The sequence below is a fragment of the Nannobrachium achirus genome (assembly GCF_963921795.1).
Source record: "Nannobrachium achirus genome assembly, chromosome: 4".
Taxonomy (NCBI): Eukaryota; Metazoa; Chordata; class Actinopteri; order Myctophiformes; family Myctophidae; genus Nannobrachium; species Nannobrachium achirus.
Genome location: NC_137813.1, coordinates 29,366,333 through 29,385,706, shown reverse-complemented (window position 1 = coordinate 29,385,706; position 19,374 = coordinate 29,366,333). Strand labels below are relative to the sequence as shown.

Sequence of the window (19,374 nt, the reverse complement as noted above, 5' to 3'; positions counted from 1 at the left end):
TCTCAAAACATGTTACCTCGCTCCCGTTGTACCGCTTAATCTTCAACATTTCGTTCATCTGTCTTTGGTTCCTGCACTCCACTATCACCATCCCAGTCCTTGTTACTCTCACCGACCTTATGTCTCCAACTCTACTCACTATGAACTTGCTTACTTTGTGCGGATCACCAAACAAACCGTTTACTTTTGCCGCGGCTCTCATCCCTATCATATATTTCTCGACTTCCTCCTCAGACCTTTCTTCTCCAGTTAAGCTAGTTGTCTCACTATTCCTTTTCCTTTTGTTTTCATATCCTCTCATATCCTCTGCCGTTTGAGATTCGCGGTCTGACTCCATCGAACGTGACGCCATCTTTCCCCGGGTCGGCCTCATCAAACACAGCCAGGAAAATATTTAAAAACTGTTAAAACAGTTTTTAAATATTTTCCTGCATATTTATATTGCTTTAAAACTGTATATAATTTGACGTTTTAATTCTGTAAGTGTTATCTGCTCTTTATCCCCTTTTCTCCCCAATTTAGTCTATGCCAATTAAGTCAACTCTCCAGTGGAGAGTTGACTTAATTGTCAACTCTCCTGGATTTCCCAGGAGTCTCATGGATTTTGACCCCATCTCCTGGCATGCTCCTGGATTGGCAAATCTCCTGGATTTCTGAATTTGGTATCAAACTCCCAAAATTCACCAGAACACAGGAAATTACATCTACTATGTTAATCCTTTTCTGGGGGAGGACCCCCAGACCCCCCGCTTTAGGGGTGGGGCAATGAATGCAAGAAAGATGATCATCATTAAAGATGTCCTTTGGTACAGTCATCAAATCTGTACACCTACATATGGCATTTTAAGGCTGAAATTGTACCCTGATAAACATATAAAACATGCACAAAATTCACCAGAACACAGAAAATTACATCTACTATGTTAATTTTTTTCAGGGAGGACCCCCAGACCCCCCGCTTTAGGGTTGGGGGCAATGCATGCAAGAAAGATCATATACATGTAATGACTTAAAGATGAGAAGTCATTATTATTCACCTACATAATATATATATGTTAAGAGGTTTTGGGGAGAGGACCCCCAGACCCCGGTAGGGGCGTTCCGCACACCCCCCCAAAAAATAAATCTCCTGGATTCTGACCGTCCAATGTTGACAACCCTGACTCTCCACACACAATTGTGTGTTACTGCTGTTGCATCCTGATTAATTGACTCTCCCGCTGCAGTGAGGGATTTGAACCCTCAGCCAGTCAGCCTCCGTGGTGGTGGGCAGGTACTTTTACCACTGCACCATCCTAGCACCCACATTAGGCCTAGGCCTATATATTTTTAACTCATTGTAGGCATACTGTTTTTGGAGCGGTGAAAGCGCTCCCAATAGACAGGTATGTCTGTGGCTGGCTGGCTATGTGGCTGGCTGGCTGGCTGGCTGGCTGGCTGGCTGGGTGGGTATGTCTGTAGCCTGGCAATACCTTGAGTGGCCACACAAGTTAAAGGAGGGGCGCTGTTGTGCAGGCACACACACACACACACACACACACACACACACACACACACACACACACACACACACACACACACACACACACACACACACACACACAGATTCACCGCTCCACTTCGAACCGAGGTTTGATTTTAAAAATGTCAATAATATTCAATCATTGGTATTGGAAATTAGCAATGAGGATGAACCTGTGGTATAGGCCCGCCTAAATAGCTTGATGTTTATTTATTAGTGTGGTTGCCTTTATAGCCTTGCAGAGCCATGAGGCTCAGGGCAGGAGCCTATCTCCTGATTCTGTAGCATGAGGCAGGTTACATGTCTCCTTTCCGACACTAACCCTATCTCTTACCCTAACCCTAAACTTAACCTCTATGGAAGTGTTGCCACTCCGACAATAAGAAGTCAATGTCGGAGTGGCGACATGTCGGAATGGAGGGTAGTATTGCTTGAGGTAGCCTGATGTAGCCTACAAGTAGCCTATACCCCTGGACTTGACGCTAGTATTTTGCAGGGACTTACAGTATACCCCCAAACCAACAGATTCTTGCAAAACACATTTATGGACACTGCTCCTACAGATTTTGCCCTAAAATCACGCAAAGCGGTACATAGTATCTCTAAAGTCATCAACATGGATCTGAACTGTCCCATTTCCCATATTCCCTCCTGATAGGCTATAATTGCCTTCTAAAGTCTGCTGGATTGCTTCGTTTTAAAAAAAGCTTCGCAAATCATGAACACATGCCTTTTCTTTGCAATTAGCCACGCACATTCCCTCAACACATAGCCATACATGCCACTTAAAGTCTTCACATCAACCTGCACATGGGCCTCTTCTAGCGCCACCATGAGGTTGCTTTTTTTAGCTCTCCATGGTAGGCAAAGGCTGATCGGACGGGTGGTAGTGCGGGGCATAAGGGGAGAAAATGCTCATTTCGTGCAAATTTTGCACAGATGTAGCCCAGGTCTTGCTCTAATGATTTAGCTATAGGGCACCCGAGTCGGTGACCTTCGGGGTCGCCACAGCGGCCAAATCAAGTTGGGCTCCCATCGACTTTCTATACAGGAGGAAAATACCCAGAAAAACATTTTAAGTAGGATGTGAGGGGTCTAACTAGGGGGTTGTCATGATGCTGAATCCATTGCAAGCATTTGTTTTGCACAAAAAACATTCCTTGGGCTACAAATGGCCCCAGAAAACGATGGAGTCATCACTTTTCACAGTTTTGTGGGCGTTTTCTGGGGCCATTTGTAGCCCACGGAATGCAATGGATTCAGCATCATGACAAACACCTAGTTAGACCCCTCACATCCTACTTAAATACCCAGAAAAAAAAATCTGGGTATTTTCCTCCTGTATAGAAAGTCTATGGGAGCCCAAATTGATTTGGCCACTGTGGCGACCCCGAAGGTCGCCGACTCGGGCGCCCTAGCTAAATCATTAGAGCAAGCCCTGGGCTACATCTGTGCAAAATTTGGCGCTTTTAGACTGATTTGCACGAAATAATGCCCCGCACTATGGTGTAATGTTGTTAATTAAAGACCAGACCATTGTGGTGATGTCCAACTTATAGATCATTCATCTGTCCAGTCATTTTCATGACTCCTCCATAGACATACATGATCTTCCCCAAGACACAGGCTGAGTGGCGACCCTCGCCTCTGGAACGGTTCCAGAAGTCCAGCCTGTCCAGGGCTTGACATGTTAACATCAAATGCATAAAGCACGTTGTAGCATCCATAGTAGTAGTATCCATTATAAGATGCTGAATAGTAGTATTCATTATAAGATGCTGAATTACATCCGCCCCAGAGGTAGACGGTGTCTTCTACCAATACAGCTGTGTGTCTCCAGGTTTAAGTGTCTTGCTGTTTACAGTTTTAATGAGCAACGCCACCAGTTATATTGTTCAGTGGCTCACACATGATGTAAAGTTTGACCAATCCTCAAAGCCGATGGGACGTGCCGGCCAATCAGGGAGGCAGGTGCTTCCTAATCCATCTATAAATTAGGGAAATCTGCGCTGTGTGTCTGCGCTGACGTCATCCAATGGGAAAACCCTTGAAAAAACCCAGAGTGACGTCATCAATCGGGTTATGACACTCATCATCACCATAAAAGCCAATGAGGGAACAGCATTCTTGGTGACGTCACCATCAATAAGTGCGGACCTGATATAAACGTAGAGGGTGATGTCATAATATTGAGCCATACACTATATAAAGGCCATGAGAGGGGCCGTCTATGCCTGTAGCATAGCATATCCCAGATGGGCATAGATGGGCATAAACGGGCATATGTCCGATAAGCTTCTTCAGGATTGGTGATTGATGAGCTTCACATGACACTTTGACCAGACTATAAGTGTTTGTTCAGGTTTCACTTCACTATAAAACGGGAGTTACGTCATCCAATGGGAAAACTCTTGAAATAACACAGTGTCATCATCACCATCAACAACAGCCAATGAGGGACCAGCATTCTTGTTTACATCACCATCAACAAGTGCTGATAAAAATTACAAGGCGGGCTCTGCTGGCGCATAAGTAGGCCATACGTGCCATACAAATCTATCTATGTCTGTGAGTGTGTGTTTAAGCCCGCAGTAACGGGTAAGGACTACTGTATAAATAGCGAGTAAGGACCTCTGTCTGTCATCCAAGGGGAAAACCCTTAAAAAACACAGGGTGACGTCATCCAATGGGAAACCCTTGAAATAACACAGAGTGACATCATCAACAGAGTGATGACGTCACCTCCAAAAGACTATAAAAGAATGAGAAAATCGGGCAATAATGTTATAATCTGAATTGTCTAAATCATTTCCATTAAAAGAGGCAGCATGAAAAGAAAAGCTCTGTCTACGGACAACAGACGAGGTGACAGAGATGAGAAGGGGAGGGAAATGTCGAAAGACATTGTACTGTCGCACGAGAGAGGTGGCAGAGATGAGAAGGGGACAAACATGTCAACAGGGACTGGTAAACCGAGATCTTACGAGGTCAACGATGCCAGGAGAAGTAAAGAAACGTTTGATGACCACCTACCCAGGAAAGAAAACCTCTTATGTGATAAGTGTTTCATTGAGGTATCGACACAGCATGTCCAGCATATACACACCAAAGAAAATCCTTTCCAGTGTAAACACTGTGACAAGGGTTTCAGTCAGACAAGTAAACTGAAGAGACATCAGCGTGTCCACACGGGAGAAAAACCCTTTTTGTGTAAATACTGTGACAAGGGTTTCAGTAGGTTAGATTACCTGAAGACACATCAACGTGTCCACACTGGAGAAAAACCCTTTTTGTGTAAACACTGTGACAAGGGTTTCAGTGAGGTGGTTAACCTGAAGACTCAACCGGCGTGTCCACACGGGAGAAAAAACCTTTTTTTGTAAACAGTGTGACAAGGGTTTCAGTAGGTTAGATCACCTGAAGACACATCAACGTGTCCACACTGGAGAAAAACCCTTTGTGTGTAAACAGTGTGACAAGAGTTTCAGTTTACCTGAAGACACACCAGCATGTCCATACTGGAGAAAAACCCTTTGTGTGTAAACAGTGTGACAAGGGTTTCAGCCAGTTAGGTAATCTGAAGAGGCACCAGTGTGTCCACACCACATAAGAGCTTTAATCAGTTACATATGACAAACCATCATCTCCACACTTCACCCAATGAGTTGTCCACCAGATGGCACTGACCACTCGACCACGCTTGAGCGGAATGAAACGCTCCGGTGGGGTCACGAGAAGCCTGGATGACCAGGAAAGCTGGTGATGAGCCAAGCAGACCTGCAGATGGCACAGCAGTGCTGCAGAATAATGGTCTCAGAAAAAAGGGGAAGGACCACAATAATGTCAGGAGAGAGGATTACACAGCCCTCCAGAGCCCTACCTCTGCTCAGGGACTAACAGTGAATGAACAGACACATCCCCCAGGGATTGAGGAAGTCGAACAGGCCCAGGCGAGAGGGTCAATGACTGAGGCGGAATCTGGGACGTGGTCGAGAGAAACACTGACACATGACGGTTCAGATGACAAGAGCAACGTCAGTGACTGCGGCATCACAGGAAGAGACAATCTCCTCTGCACAGTGCCTCAAGGCCAACAACCTGGATTTTGACCTGTCGAGTGACAGTGACAATGACCGAGACGATTACCTCATCTACCTGGAGGAAGTGCTCGTGAGGATCCATAAGGAGTACTACCACCACTACGAGGCCTACCTTGGGAAGGAGTCTGGTAAGATGCCCGACAACAATTGTGTTTAGTGGCAAACTACCCAATGGAACAGACACAGGAATGCTACCACGCAAAGGCACTGGGGGAGAAGATTGTTAAAAACCTGGTGCTCAACTCCAAAGAGCCCTAAAGAAGAACGCATCTCATCGCTGCAAGAGCTGGCATTGAGAAGGTCCGTCAGGCACAAAGCTGTAAGTACCTCCATGTGGTTAATCCTGATTGGCTGTGGAGTTGTCTGGAACGCTGGGAAAAGGTAGAGGAAAAGCTGTATCCGCTAAAACAGCCTAACATCTTTAACTGATGTTGTGTGGACCTCAAATACAGAAAAGCTGATCTGAACAGGGCCTCCTGGCCTCCGTCTTTCCCACCGCTGTTAGGGTGGTGTCTCATTCCATGATCATAGAGAGCAACCTTCTCTCAGGGGAACTCAAAGGGGTCAACAGGATGAGACAGCAGGACAGGGCCAAGATGGCAAGCAGCCCATCATGTCAGACATCATTCCCTTCTACACACTCTGGGAAAGTGTGGATAGAGAGGTAGACGAGGTCCTCGCTGAGGAGAGCAGCGACAGCGAGAGTTAGGGGCCATGGAAGACGAAAGTGAAGGACGAAAAGGAGAATGAAGAGCAGCGACACTAGGGCACCAGGAAGAGTGCAAGACAAGAACCTGTGCTGCAGGCACTGGGCAGCAAGTAGGTCCTGACACTGGCGAGGGATGACAGGCCGACGACAGGAAGTGTACAGAGGGGACACAAGCGAAAGCATGAGGAAGCCAAGGAGTACTCTGAGGATGAGTCATCTAAGGACTTCAACGAGGAGTAGGAAGGCAGCTGCTCAGAAACAGATGAGATGGCTGCTGCGGTGGAGGCGGAGCTTAACGATTTCATATGAAAAGACAAAAAGAAAAAAACACACAATGAAACAGGCTTACCCACTCTTACGACCATGACCAAACATTTGCCTTCATGCTGTGCAACCGCTGTCAGCTTACGAGGACCCAAATGAAGGATGCACTCTGTCGAGGTGCCAACTTGTGCCTTTACCTGCCATTTCCCAAGAGGTGTTGGGAAATGGCAGGTCTTTCCCCTGTTAGCCATCCTCCAGGAATAAAGCGACAGCAGGTCTTTCCCCTGTTAGCCATCGTCCAGGAATAAAGCGACAGAGAGCCGATGAGATGACTGACCATGGCTGTGCACATAGTGACTTGACTGTCAAAGTCATACAGTACATCGACGGGAGAAAAGCAGTTACGCACTAGATGATGATGATTTGGACCTCATTGAGGAGAACACAGGTGTTAAAATGAAAAGGAGGAAAAATAAATACAAACCACTAGCCTGAACGGGAATTCCCATGGTGGAGATATTAGCCAAGACGGAAATAGTAAGACATGCTATCTCCGTGTTTACTTCTGTGAAGTGGGTGTTCACCTTTTTAGGAGACCTTTTTAGCAGGTTGGAGTCTTATTATTTCCAATTAATGGAAGAGTGAACGTGAACACGGCTTCTGAACCATTCTTTAAACCCATGGTCACACTGGACTCACAGAAGTAGAGAAATAGACGTTCCTGTGAGAAAAAACACTGATTTAATGACATCATAAAATAATCCCCTTTTACCATACACCCAACACTGTGGGTGTGGCTAACTTCAGCTGGGTCACTCATTGGTGGTTGTGGCCACATAAAAACATAATTGTAACACTTTATGTACACTTTTTTGGAAAAAAAGATCTTCCTAATAATCCCAGATGTTCATGTTTAAGGGGGGGGGGGGGGGGGGGGAGAAAATCATGGCACCCCATCTTTAAGTTCTGGGTTCTGTGGGCTTCCGTTGAAGTTCTGTTTTGTATTTCTTTATGTGGAGCGCAAACAGACTTGACTCTACAAGCTCTACAAGCTCTCAATGCATCACTATGTGTAGTGTTGTGATCCTTATAAGCTTACAACGCCTCGCGCTGCGAGGCGTTCGCGCGAGGCGTTTTAAGCTTGTAGATCGGCTATTTTTGGCAAAGAGGTTTGTTGAGGGAAAAGAAGAGCAGTATTTGACGGTTCAAGTGGTTAATGTCTGAAAATACACATTACTCAAACATGATGACAGTGTTGTCAAACAAGTCTAAGCTGTCTAAGAAATCTATGAACATTTTGAATCTGCAAGTTACAATTTTATACAATATGCAGTGGGTGTCCCTGCTTCATCTCTCTCTCATTCTAAGGGGTCCGTGGCCTGAAAACGTTGAAGACCCCTGGACTATTCTGAGAATGGAGACTCAACGCATCAGGCCTGATGAATTCAGCACCATGGACAGCGCGCCTTCTAATAGGCTGGGGCATCTCGGCACCCAATGGACCAACGAGGCTAGTCTAGTCTGGATCCCATACACCAGACGGATACACGGTCATACTCTGATTGGCTAGTATATTGGGTTATATAGGCAACCGTTAGTTTTTGTTTTACCTCATGTCTTTTACTAATGGTTTGACCTTTAATAGATTAGGCTAAATGTACCACAGAACTATAGGCCTAGAAGATTCGCAGCTGAGGATTGGAGTTAAAAAACACTTTTTCAAAGATCTCACAGCGACCCACCTGACCCTGTATAGGCAATTACGATTTTTTACAATGCTGTCCCCTCGAAACATTTGATGAGCATTTGTCAACATAGCTATGCATGAGATTATTCTGGCACACTTGCTTGCATTCCTGAGTGGACAACTGCTGTCGATAGTCAACGGTTGCCACGACAACCATCTAGCGCCAATCCCAAAGCAAGCGCCTCCCCTGAGAGATGGGATTGCAATTCTTCCATTTTTGAGTGAAGCGGTTGCGACGGCGACGGAGGAGCAGCAACAGCATCCGCGCCTCGACCAATCAGAGCGCTTCTTTTCACTCTCACAACCAACCCGAATAACTGCAGATGCCCGCATCAAAACGACGAGATTTTTTCCCCCCTCTTTTGCAGCTTTGCTTACCATAAGCTGCCGTCTATTTTTGGAACTCGTAGTAGCCATTTTTTCCTCTGTCTTCATTCCATCCCTTTCTGTTGATCTTAGGCGTTTTGTTTTTATGCTTGAGGGGTGGGGGACTCACCTGTGCTGTCTGTCATCGTCTCCCGAAGCAGTGCATTATTACCAGCCGTGATAGTAGGCTCTCTAGATGTTTAATTTCTCAATGGAAGACATCTTCCCACTCACTGCGAGGCTCGCACATTTCGCATCTGTACTGCATCCGTATTCGCGTCGACGAGCGAGATACTTTCACCATTCTTAAATGAAGGCTTACGCCAAGTAGCCCATCTGGAAGGATTGAACCTCATCCCAGTGCTTTCCTCTGGACGGCTATTTTGGACCAAACCGCGTTTCACGCCCAGCACCTTGGACAGCTCCAAGCTTGTGTTAGAGAGATCGTGCGGTGAGAGAATCAGCAATAACAGATCACACTTGGATCAAATTTGCCAGCACCAAAGAGATCAAGGTGTAATTGTATTTGAATAAAACAAAATGAATTGATTCACTAAAAGGTAATAGACTCCACAAGCGTGGACCGTTTTGTTTTACTGCATGTGTCAACCTGTATATCTGTATCATTATTGCTTATGACATTTAAAACCGCCCAACACCCTAAATCATGTAAAGGTTTGCTTTTTTTCAGTTGGCTGGTCGAAAACCACAGGCAGTTAGCTTGTATATTTCCTATTTTGCATGCTATACACAACAGACTGGCAGAGTAGGCTATGAATAATTATCATATCGAATTAAGAGATGAAACCATCCTTAATGCAAAAGGTTGCCATCCACTATGAATCACATTTGGTAACGGTGTAGTTATAAGTTTAGGCTGTAGGGTTGAGCTTACAGGCCCATATTAATTAATATTTTTGAAGCTGCCGTGTGTTGAAGGGGGTGGTGTTTTCGTTCAAGGCTTCCATTTTGAAGCTAAGATGGATGCTTGCGCACATTTCTTTCTCATGCCTCTATGGCCTTATCTTGGTCCTTATATAATATGGAAGTGAACACGGTTGAGTGGCGAGAGGGGGCACTTTTCACCGTGGTGTTGTTGATGAACAACAATCTACCCAGTATGCAGTGCAAGCCATAAGGACACATTAGAATATCCGTTGGAGGTGAAAATGGGGCTTGCTTTGGTGGTTATATATGTTGAACTCAGCTCCGAATAGGCTATCTATATGAATAGCAGGCAGGCTATGAGGTACCTGCAGAGGATCAATGAATTTCTGGGGTATAAAAACGAACCAGCAGGCTACTTTATAAGCTTCTTGTTCAAAGACCTAAACCCCTGAACCCACAGCTGCTGTGAAGGAATGTATGTCATTGCATTAGGCTAAATGATATTAGGTTTTGACACACCTGTTTTTGATCAATCATAATACACAAAATAGAATAACATACCCTTGATAGTCATGTTGCATCAATTCTAATGTATATATAATTTTGGCAATGGGCATTGTGTGCAAATTGTCTGCTCTGCTGTAAGTCAAATCTAATTCTATTTTTAGAAAATGTCAAATAACTCAGTGGACAGCAACAATCTATCCCAGTTGTAGGCCTATACAATCTCTGAATGTGAAGATATTCTGTAGTTTCAATTAAAAGGCCAAAGTTCTATTCTATTCTGACTTCTCCATTTGTTATGTTAAAACTAACTACCCTACTTGTATTTCCTCACAGGTTAGGCTTGAGTGTTTTTCTCAAATACACTTTGCTTTTAATAAATCAAAGAGCCACTGCCATCTGCACCCCTCTGCGCTCCACCCATCCTTTCTCCATCGCACCCTTCCTCCCCGAGCGCACACACCACCGGGGCACCATGGGTACAGTGCTCTCTCTGTCGCCGAGCTACCGCAAGGCGGCCCTGTTTGAGGACGGCCCCGCCACCGTGGGACACTACACGGCTGTCCAGAACAGCAAGAACGCCAAGGACAGTGCTACTGCCACGGCCGCCGCCGCCAAGAGCCTCAAGCGCCCGTCCATCATCAGCGTTTTGCCATGGAAGCGCATCGTAGCCGTGTCCGCCAAGAGGAAGGGCTCCAAGAAGCTGCCGTCGGAAGGGGGCGACGCAGGGGGCAAGGGCAGCCCATCACAGGATGGACATGTGCTTACGGCCACGTCCGCCGCCACGGTCTCCTCCGACAGCCTGAAGCTGAAGAAGTCCCAGTCCTGTGCCAACCTCTCGTCCTACACAGGAGCCCAGGAACACCACTCTTTGGTCAGTGGAAACACCACCACTACCTCCTCCCACCTGCCGACCTCCAAGACCCTGGCCAACGTAGCAGCAGTCGCCGTGGGGAAGAAGAACTCCCTGACAGGCTCCGGGCTCCAACCGGCCAACGTGGCGGGCACACCTAAACGCGTCATTGTCCAGGTATTGTGTTGTTCAGTGGTGGAAAAAGTACTCACATATTTTGCTTTAGTAAAAGTATCAATACCGTCAAAAATGTTAAAAGTAAAAGTCCGGTATTAAACATTTACTTGTGTAAAGGTACAAAAGTATTGGCATCAAAATGTACTTAAAGTACCAAAAGTAAAAGTAGGCCTACAAAATAGCTTATCTACAAGCTCACAAATTATAAAAGGAACAGGGAACCCTCCAAACTGAGGAATAGCCCTGCACAGCCTACAAGAGAAACTATTAGAGTGAGATACATACTGTAGACAAAAATAGCTAGTCCCTGGACCCTGCATTCCTCGTTCACACTCAACCTGAGCATATAGCTAATTGTGTTCTAACCCGCCACCCTGAATAGTTTCCTGCGACAACTTGATCTAAACACATAGATGGTGTTGTAACGAAGGCCCCGCCCCTTCACGCCATGTGGGTAGTTGATACATCGTCATAGTTACCCACTGAATATTGGTACTCCATATATGGAGACATCAAATACACCTACCTGCTGACTAATGTAGAACTCCATATATGGACTTAGCTGACTTATCATGACATCAGTGAGATGTCACAAGCACACAGCCAAGCACTATTTAAAGGATGGCCATTACCCCTTTAGAGAATATACAAGCAGTTCACACTACTATTTGCCTTTCTCCCTCAGACGACTCGACTCCTATTGTATTCATCAGAGTTGACATATTGGTTAAGTTCTTACCAGACATGGTGCGCCCGCTGGCCTGGCGGTCCAGGCGCGTGCCACATGGGCTCTGATGCCTGACAGCGCGTCGCAGGTTCAAGTCCCGATCCTGACGGCCTTTACTGCATGTAACTCTCCATCTCTCTCTCCCATTTCCTGTCTACCTACTGTACTATCAATAAAGGCAAAAAAAAAAAAGAAAGTTCTTACCGGACACCACTGCGGTGGGTCCTAGTCTAGCGCAACCAGTCCCTTTGAGTAGTATTATAGGTGTTATTATTGCGACCGAAGGTCGCATATACTCTGAAGAATCGTGTCGCTTGAGTGTCCTTCCTTCCTTCCTTCCTTCCTTCCGTATCCTCGTGACCGTCCTTCCGTATCCTCTGTGATGTCAGTGTGATGTCAGCGAGTTGTGACATCACTTCCTGTACAGGGCGGCTACACGAAATGTGGATAACACTATATATGGAGATAGTCCAGTCCATCATGTCATATGGGACTACCGTCATAGAAAGTAGCCATTGTTAGGCCGGAGTCATTGGCTGTCTAAACATGGAGATGTGGATAACACTATATATGGAGATAGTCTAGTCCAATATGTCATATGGGACTACCGTCATAGACAGTAGCCATTGTTAATCCGGAGTCAATGGCTGACTGTCTGTACAGGAAGTGATGTCACATGACATACTTTTTATGCCCATAATATGAGTCCTAACATGGAGATGTGGATAACACTATATATGGAGATAGTCTAGTCCAATATGTCATATGGAACTACCGTCATAGACACAGCCATTGACTCCGGCCTAACAATGGCTACTGTCTATGACGGTAGTCCCATTATGACATGATGGACTGGACTATCTCCATATATAGTGTTCTCCACATTTCCATGTTTAGGCCCCATCGCTCACACCCTCGATGGGGTTGGCGATAGGGCCTTTCTGTGTGGAGTTTGCATGTTTCCCCGTGTCTCCTAGGGTTGATACCCTCACAAAAACATGAACAAACTCCCCCCAGAATGATAACAACTAGAATCGTCAGAGAAACACTGTGGTTGGCCAGATAGTCAAGAATTGGCGCGACCTCGCCCTTTAGGGCGAGGTCGCATGTCACCCTGAGGTGTCTTACTAGTTGTAGTATTAATGGTGAAAACACATAATCTGATACCTTCTTAGCCTTCATTTAGTTCACAAAATAAACAAATTAAATTGTTGACCCCCTCCTCTCCTTTCCCCCTCTTCTCCTTCTTTACACTGTCTGACATTATTCCCTCCTGCTCTCCATCTAATCATCCATCTAACCACACTTATGTTAATGCATATGTCCACCATCCATCTTGCCACCGCCTTTTTCTCCCCTATGTCCTTTTCTCCTCCTGCCCCCCTCCCTTCTACCTCCCCTATCTCTCCCCACATCTTCCCATCCAGGCATCGACCAGTGAGCTGATGCGCAGCCTGGGAGAGTTCCTGTGTCGCCGTTGCTATCGCCTCAAGCGCCTATCTCCCACCGACCCGGTGCTGTGGCTCCGCAGCGTGGACCGCTCCCTCCTGCTGCAGGGCTGGCAGGACCAGGGCTTCATCACACCGGCCAACGTGGTCTTCCTCTACATGCTGTGCCGCGACGTGGTCTCATCCGAGGTGGCCTCGGAGCGCGAGCTGCAGGCCTCGCTCCTCACCTGCCTCTACCTTTCGTACTCCTACATGGGCAACGAGATCTCCTACCCGCTGAAGCCCTTCCTAGTGGAGGCAGAGAAAGAGGCATTCTGGGACCGCTGCCTGGAGATCATCAACCGCATGAGTGGCAAGATGCTGCAGATCAACACCGATCCACACTTCTTCACCCAGGTGTTTGCCGACCTGAAGAACGAAAGCAAGAAGGAGGAGGAGAAGACTCGTCTTCTCATTGGCCTGGACCGATAGGAAGTTGAGGGGTGGGAGGCGGGTTTAGTGGGTGGAACAACGGAGGAGCAGTGGGGTTTGTGTAAGGGTGGAGAGGATAGTGGTGGTGAATGGATGCGGGAAAGGTAGAGTGGGTGGCGGGAAGGAGAGATGGAAATGAGTCAAATGAGTATGGAGTGTAGAACTACAGTTAAGCAGCGGTGCTGTCTGGCATTTGTTACACTACACAATTTTTGTTGTTGCTTTATTTCGATAGTTGAGAGAAATAGAGTAGAGAGATACCAGCATGCCCCTACAGTAAACAATAACAAAAATAGTAAAATAAAATAAAAAAGGCAAAGTGGGGTTATTTGAACATAGCACTTACAATATTTGGGTTTTTATAATGAACAATGGCTTAAGAGGCAAAGACAGCTCATGATCTCCCATGCAGCAACTACTGTACACATGGGGATGGGTGCATTTTTTAAACCACAGACCAGAGCCATATCAGATCTTTGGTTTGGTGTACAGCCAAACCTTCAGCCTCCTCTGACCTAATAAGAACTTGATTAGATTCCCACGACCATGAGACCACTTGCTGCTGTCAAACACCTAGCCCCCACTTGGCTCATTAGGGGAGAATAATACATTGAGGAGAAGTGGACACATGATTATTCGATTTCTTGACAATACAGACTAGATTAGATTCCTTGGTGATATCAGCTGCCCAGCCCACAGGGCTTATAAAATGATTGAGGCTCCTAGGATTCATTGAAATAGATGTGATCCTAATTGTTTAAGTGTTTGCCTCAGGGCAAAACGTTGCGATTCACTCTGACTGTTCTGAATTCTTATCATACAATACGAAAGCAACAATGGTGAGTCTAAATGCCAGATGACACTGCTGTAAGCTGCTCATGTACTGTATATATTTGTGGAAAATATAGAAAATATTATAAAGACACAGAAAGTAAAGAAAACAGAAGAGGTGAACAAAGAACCAGTGTGTGAGAGGACAGAGACATTTATTTTGCCACAGAGACATCAGGGTGGCAGAATCATATCAAATACGATAACCATGTTGCATTAGATCACTTTGTTTGTCTGTGTGTAGCAAAGACTGCACAATGATCACCTAACATATTGCCAAATCCACTTTACCCTAATCCCTTATCCAAAACTGAACTCATACACTGGTAAAGGGGGTGCACCACTATTGAGACTTGAAAAACACTGAAAGAAAAGTAGGTTATGAATTGGAACCCTCATTTTCTTATAATCTTAGACTATGAAATTGGAATCACTTCATCAATGTTTAGTGTTTGACACTGTTTAACAGTTTCATTAAGCAAACTCTTAAGCAGATCCTCTTTTGTTTACTTGGGAAGAAATGCAATACTGAACCCATGCTTCAGTGGGGAAATCTTTCATTCGTATGTCCCTTCGCCGCCTCTGCACTTTGTCCAACAGTCCACATTGGTGCTGTTCCATTATCTGACTATATGGGTAAACATTAGAGGCAGCATTTCATATCCTACGTGAGGCAGAAAGAGAAGTTCAATGAGAGATGATACGGAGAGAGATTTTGTTTTGGAACTAAATGGGAGCAGAAAAAAATATTACAAACCCAGTCAAAATGTCTGCACGCTGTGGTTTGCAATGTCACAGAGAATGCACACTGTCACACACGAGTTAATATCAGTTTCAAAACACATTTGTGTTCACTTTGTGTGTTATTTTCATACTGGCAAGTGGCATTGAGATGTGCAAGGGGCCTGGGGGGCTACATCAACACAATCTCTCCTGGCAAACAGAAGTCCAAGTCAAGAAATACATATAAACTCTATATATTATAGGTGTTTGAGCTTATGAAGTGCAATGTACGAGAGGGCACGCACGAGGAGTAGGGGCCACAGATGAACGAACATTAGATTTCTTCTTCCATCGTATTAAACATGGCACCTTGAAGTTACTATCAACACTTCACTCAAGAGACTGCAGGGCTGTTGTCCAAAGTGCCCATAGTGTCACCTCTCAAGCCCCTCCCATCTCTTTACTTTTCCACCAGAGGACTGAACGAGAAAACGGATTATCTCTTCTTTATCTGTCTGATCCAAAAACTTGGCCTACGGTATATCAGTCCAAGCTCGTTCAAATGTGTTTAGATCGTGTCCGATCCGGTCCTTCCTTATCAGGGACTGTTTGACAGGTCCAAGCGATTCACTGGCCTAATTATTCAAATGAGTTGTGTTGACGTGCATGTGTGCTTCTATAGGTTTTTCTAGCATGCAGCTTTGTGTTGGGCACACCACACCACACACTGTAAACTAAGACAGTCTGCTGGACTAGCTGGAGTCAGTGATGTGACATCAGAAACATGGCCAAAAACAGTCAGGCCAGATCCTGCAGGCACTGCTGCTATTTCACTGCCTGTCTCGCACAAGGAATGTCTGATGAGGAAACATTCAACGGCGCATAGCTGAAGCCTTCCTTGCCTTCCTGTATGCCAATCTGTGATGTCACATCTCTCAATCCACCTTTAATAATTGTCAAGTTTGATAAAATGTCCCGTCCTGCCCACATTGCATTCTGAGGGGTGACTAAGCAGAAGTTAAGTCATGGAATGAAGTGGAACCCAGAACCTGGTGGACACTTCCTCCAGACCTGTTGCTTTATCCATTTTCACCCCAGGATCCATATTCTGAGGGAAAACCTTCGCGGGAAATAGCAGATCTACAAGCTTCCAACAAATCGTGCACAGCACGTTGTCAGCTTGTCAGACATTTAATGTAGAGCAGTGAAAACAGAAAGGTCTAACCCGCTCGTACATCCCAATGGGAAGCAACAAAGTCCTTGACTCTCGGCAGAGAATTTCAAAAAAGCGGTTTCCAAAACTTTCAAAGTATGCAACAATCCTTCCCTAAAGCCCATGCAACTGACTTTTTTTGCGTCATCAATTAATACTTCCAATAGGCTAATGAGACTTTTGTCTCTTGTGATTGGCCAATTCGAAAAATCTGAAAACCTTGAAGCGCTATCTGTGTTGAGGCTGTCTTAGTCACCCCTCAAAGTCCCCAGATCTTCCCCATTCTGCTAACGGAAGCTCTGGGCACGAGATTGGAAAATCCAGCCTCCTCGGTGGGGGTGGGGTCTTGTGCCATATCAACAATACTAATAATTTAGAAAACAACAAAATGGAACAAAGGAGCCAATACTACTGACTGTGCTGAACAAGAAAGACGTTTAAGCAAATGCATAACCTTTTCAGGATGTTCTTATTTTACATGTCGGAGACGATGACAGAGAAAACTGACATGTCAAAATGGATGGTCAGGATGGATGGCATATGAATGCCGTTTATGTATGATGACTGACTGGGCTGCAGTAGGTACTGCACTGAAAAGAAAAGAAAAGTAGCCTTGAAACCAGAGTCAGACCTCAAAAGACAAATATATGCACATAACGAATGAATTCCAATTGCAGCCAAACCTGTTTACATGCTCTTTCTCTGTGCTGTTGTCAATGGTCAAACAGTCCACAAGTAGCATTTACAATGAATCACAGGGTGATTACTGAATAATCAAAACATCGGTATTCTTTGTTGCATTTGGTTTATGCAGTTTATGAGTGGTAGCAAAATCAGATTTGGTGATATCATAGGATTTCAATAGACAAAAAAAAAAAGAAAAAACTTTTGTCATAACATAACAGTAACTCACAGCCATTGTTCTTTCCAATTGCCTGAATTTCATGCAATGCCCAAGCATGAATCAATGCTCATCAAGTGAAAACATTAACAAAAACAGTGGTTTTAGCTGTGCTGTTTTAGCCGGATTTTTTTTTTTTTTTTTTTATCTATTCAAATCTTATGGATAAAACCCAATGTCTACTTACTGTAAAGAAAAATAGCTATAACAAACAAAATGCCTATAACACTCAATGTTTACTGCATCTGATTTGGGTTGGTCTGAATCGTAGCAGTTTTATCTAGGCCTAATTGAATACGTTGAAATGCAAACGCCAATTTGGAGCAGTGGATAATTTGACAGGGACAATCTTTTCCTGTCTGTTATTTGTCAACTTCTAGTCACTTGTACACACACACACACACACACACACACACACACACACACACACACACACACACACACACACACACACACACACACACACACTGACACACACACACACAAATCCTTTTTGATATTTCAAGGTTCAAGGTTTCTTTATTGTTACATATTTTGTACGGATACATAAGAGTACCTACTTCAGCTATTCAATGTTGAATGATATACCTGGATGACACCCCACGTATTGAAGCAGTCCATGCAGCTTCCAGCTGTGCAGGGACCATATGGAAAAGGACGGGAGTCAAGGACGTAAGGACAGGAAACGTCTGTCTTCAGAACAGAACTCAGTGGTTCTCGTACCAGTGTGGTTCTGGAACTCTCTGGGGGTGTTCCTGAGGGTAGGAACTCAAAATCCACTCAACCCCTCCCATCTCTTATGTTCCTGTCTTTGAATAATGCATAAATTACGTGCCATATCTTATCTTGCAAACACATACAAGACAAAAAATATTGTGTAACATATGATGAAGCTTATGATGATGGTGACAATGGGGTTATTTCAATTTTCCTTCCTTTTCATTTGTGGATCATATCGTGTAAAAAAAGAAAAAGAAAAAAGTTAACTTTGTTGAACAAAAGTCTAGGCCACTATAGTGTTACAGTAGAGTATACTGATGCTGCAGCCTGTGACTCTACGGGTGTATGTGAGAACTAAGTGAGAAGAACTTGATCAACTGTTACAGTTTCTTTATATAAAAATATTTGCAAGCATGTTGCCTTTATGTGTGTTTTTTCATCCATCACAGTTTCTGAGGAAAGAAATCTGATCGGCCCATCATGTGAAGTTATCAGGAGAACACTTTATTTCATTATGGGGTTAAATACAGCTTAGTGAAAAAGTACAGTTAAAAAAAAAGTTAAAAAGTTACGGAATATGGCCCAAAGCCTCACTAGTGATTAGTGTAAGGATTCAAATGAATATTTTCTTTTTCTTTCATATGGCTATTATTTATTCTTTATTATTTAAAAAAGTGGAGCTGTGTGTATTTGTGAAGTGGAGCTGTGTGTGTGTGTGTGTGTGTGTGTGTGTGTGTGTGTGTGTGTGTGTGTGTGTGTGTGTGTGTGGATCATGTGTACCGATTTTTGTGACATTTGAAGAAAATATGTAGGAGAAGGAGCAAAAAGTGTGTTTTGGAGAAAATTCAAGATGGCGGAAAATCTATCATGGCGCAAATGGGCGTGGCCTATATGGGGAGATGCGTCATGACCCAAGGAATCCAGGGAAAAAATATTTTTAATTTTCCGACCTACGGTTCAAGAGTTACAGGCCAAAACGTAAAGTGGGGTGTTATGGCGCCACCATGCGGCCAAATGACACAATTATTTTTTATTTAATCCTTGAAATCATTATGAACCTCCTCTCCAAGTCCAAGCGAGAGACAAATAATTGAATGTGAGTTTTTGCAATTCCCATTATAAGTCAATGGGGAAAATTAATTCACTAATAAATTAATATCAATTAAACTATAGAACCTTTCTCTTAGAAAAGTAATAGCCCACGATTCCC

General features: G+C 44.5%; 1 protein-coding gene across 1 annotated transcript; it reads left to right on the top strand.

Annotated features, from left to right (window-relative positions):
* Positions 1-10,575: 10,575 nt before the first annotated feature.
* On the top strand, positions 10,576-13,776 carry LOC308283649 (cyclin-dependent kinase 5 activator 1-like; the record flags this gene model as incomplete). Its single annotated transcript, XM_080724117.1, has 2 exons — positions 10,576-11,130; positions 13,285-13,776. The coding sequence occupies 2 exons, from the start codon at positions 10,576-10,578 to the stop codon at positions 13,774-13,776; spliced, it is 1,047 nt and encodes a 348-aa protein (XP_080580243.1).
* Between the last annotated feature and the right edge of the window lie 5,598 nt (positions 13,777-19,374).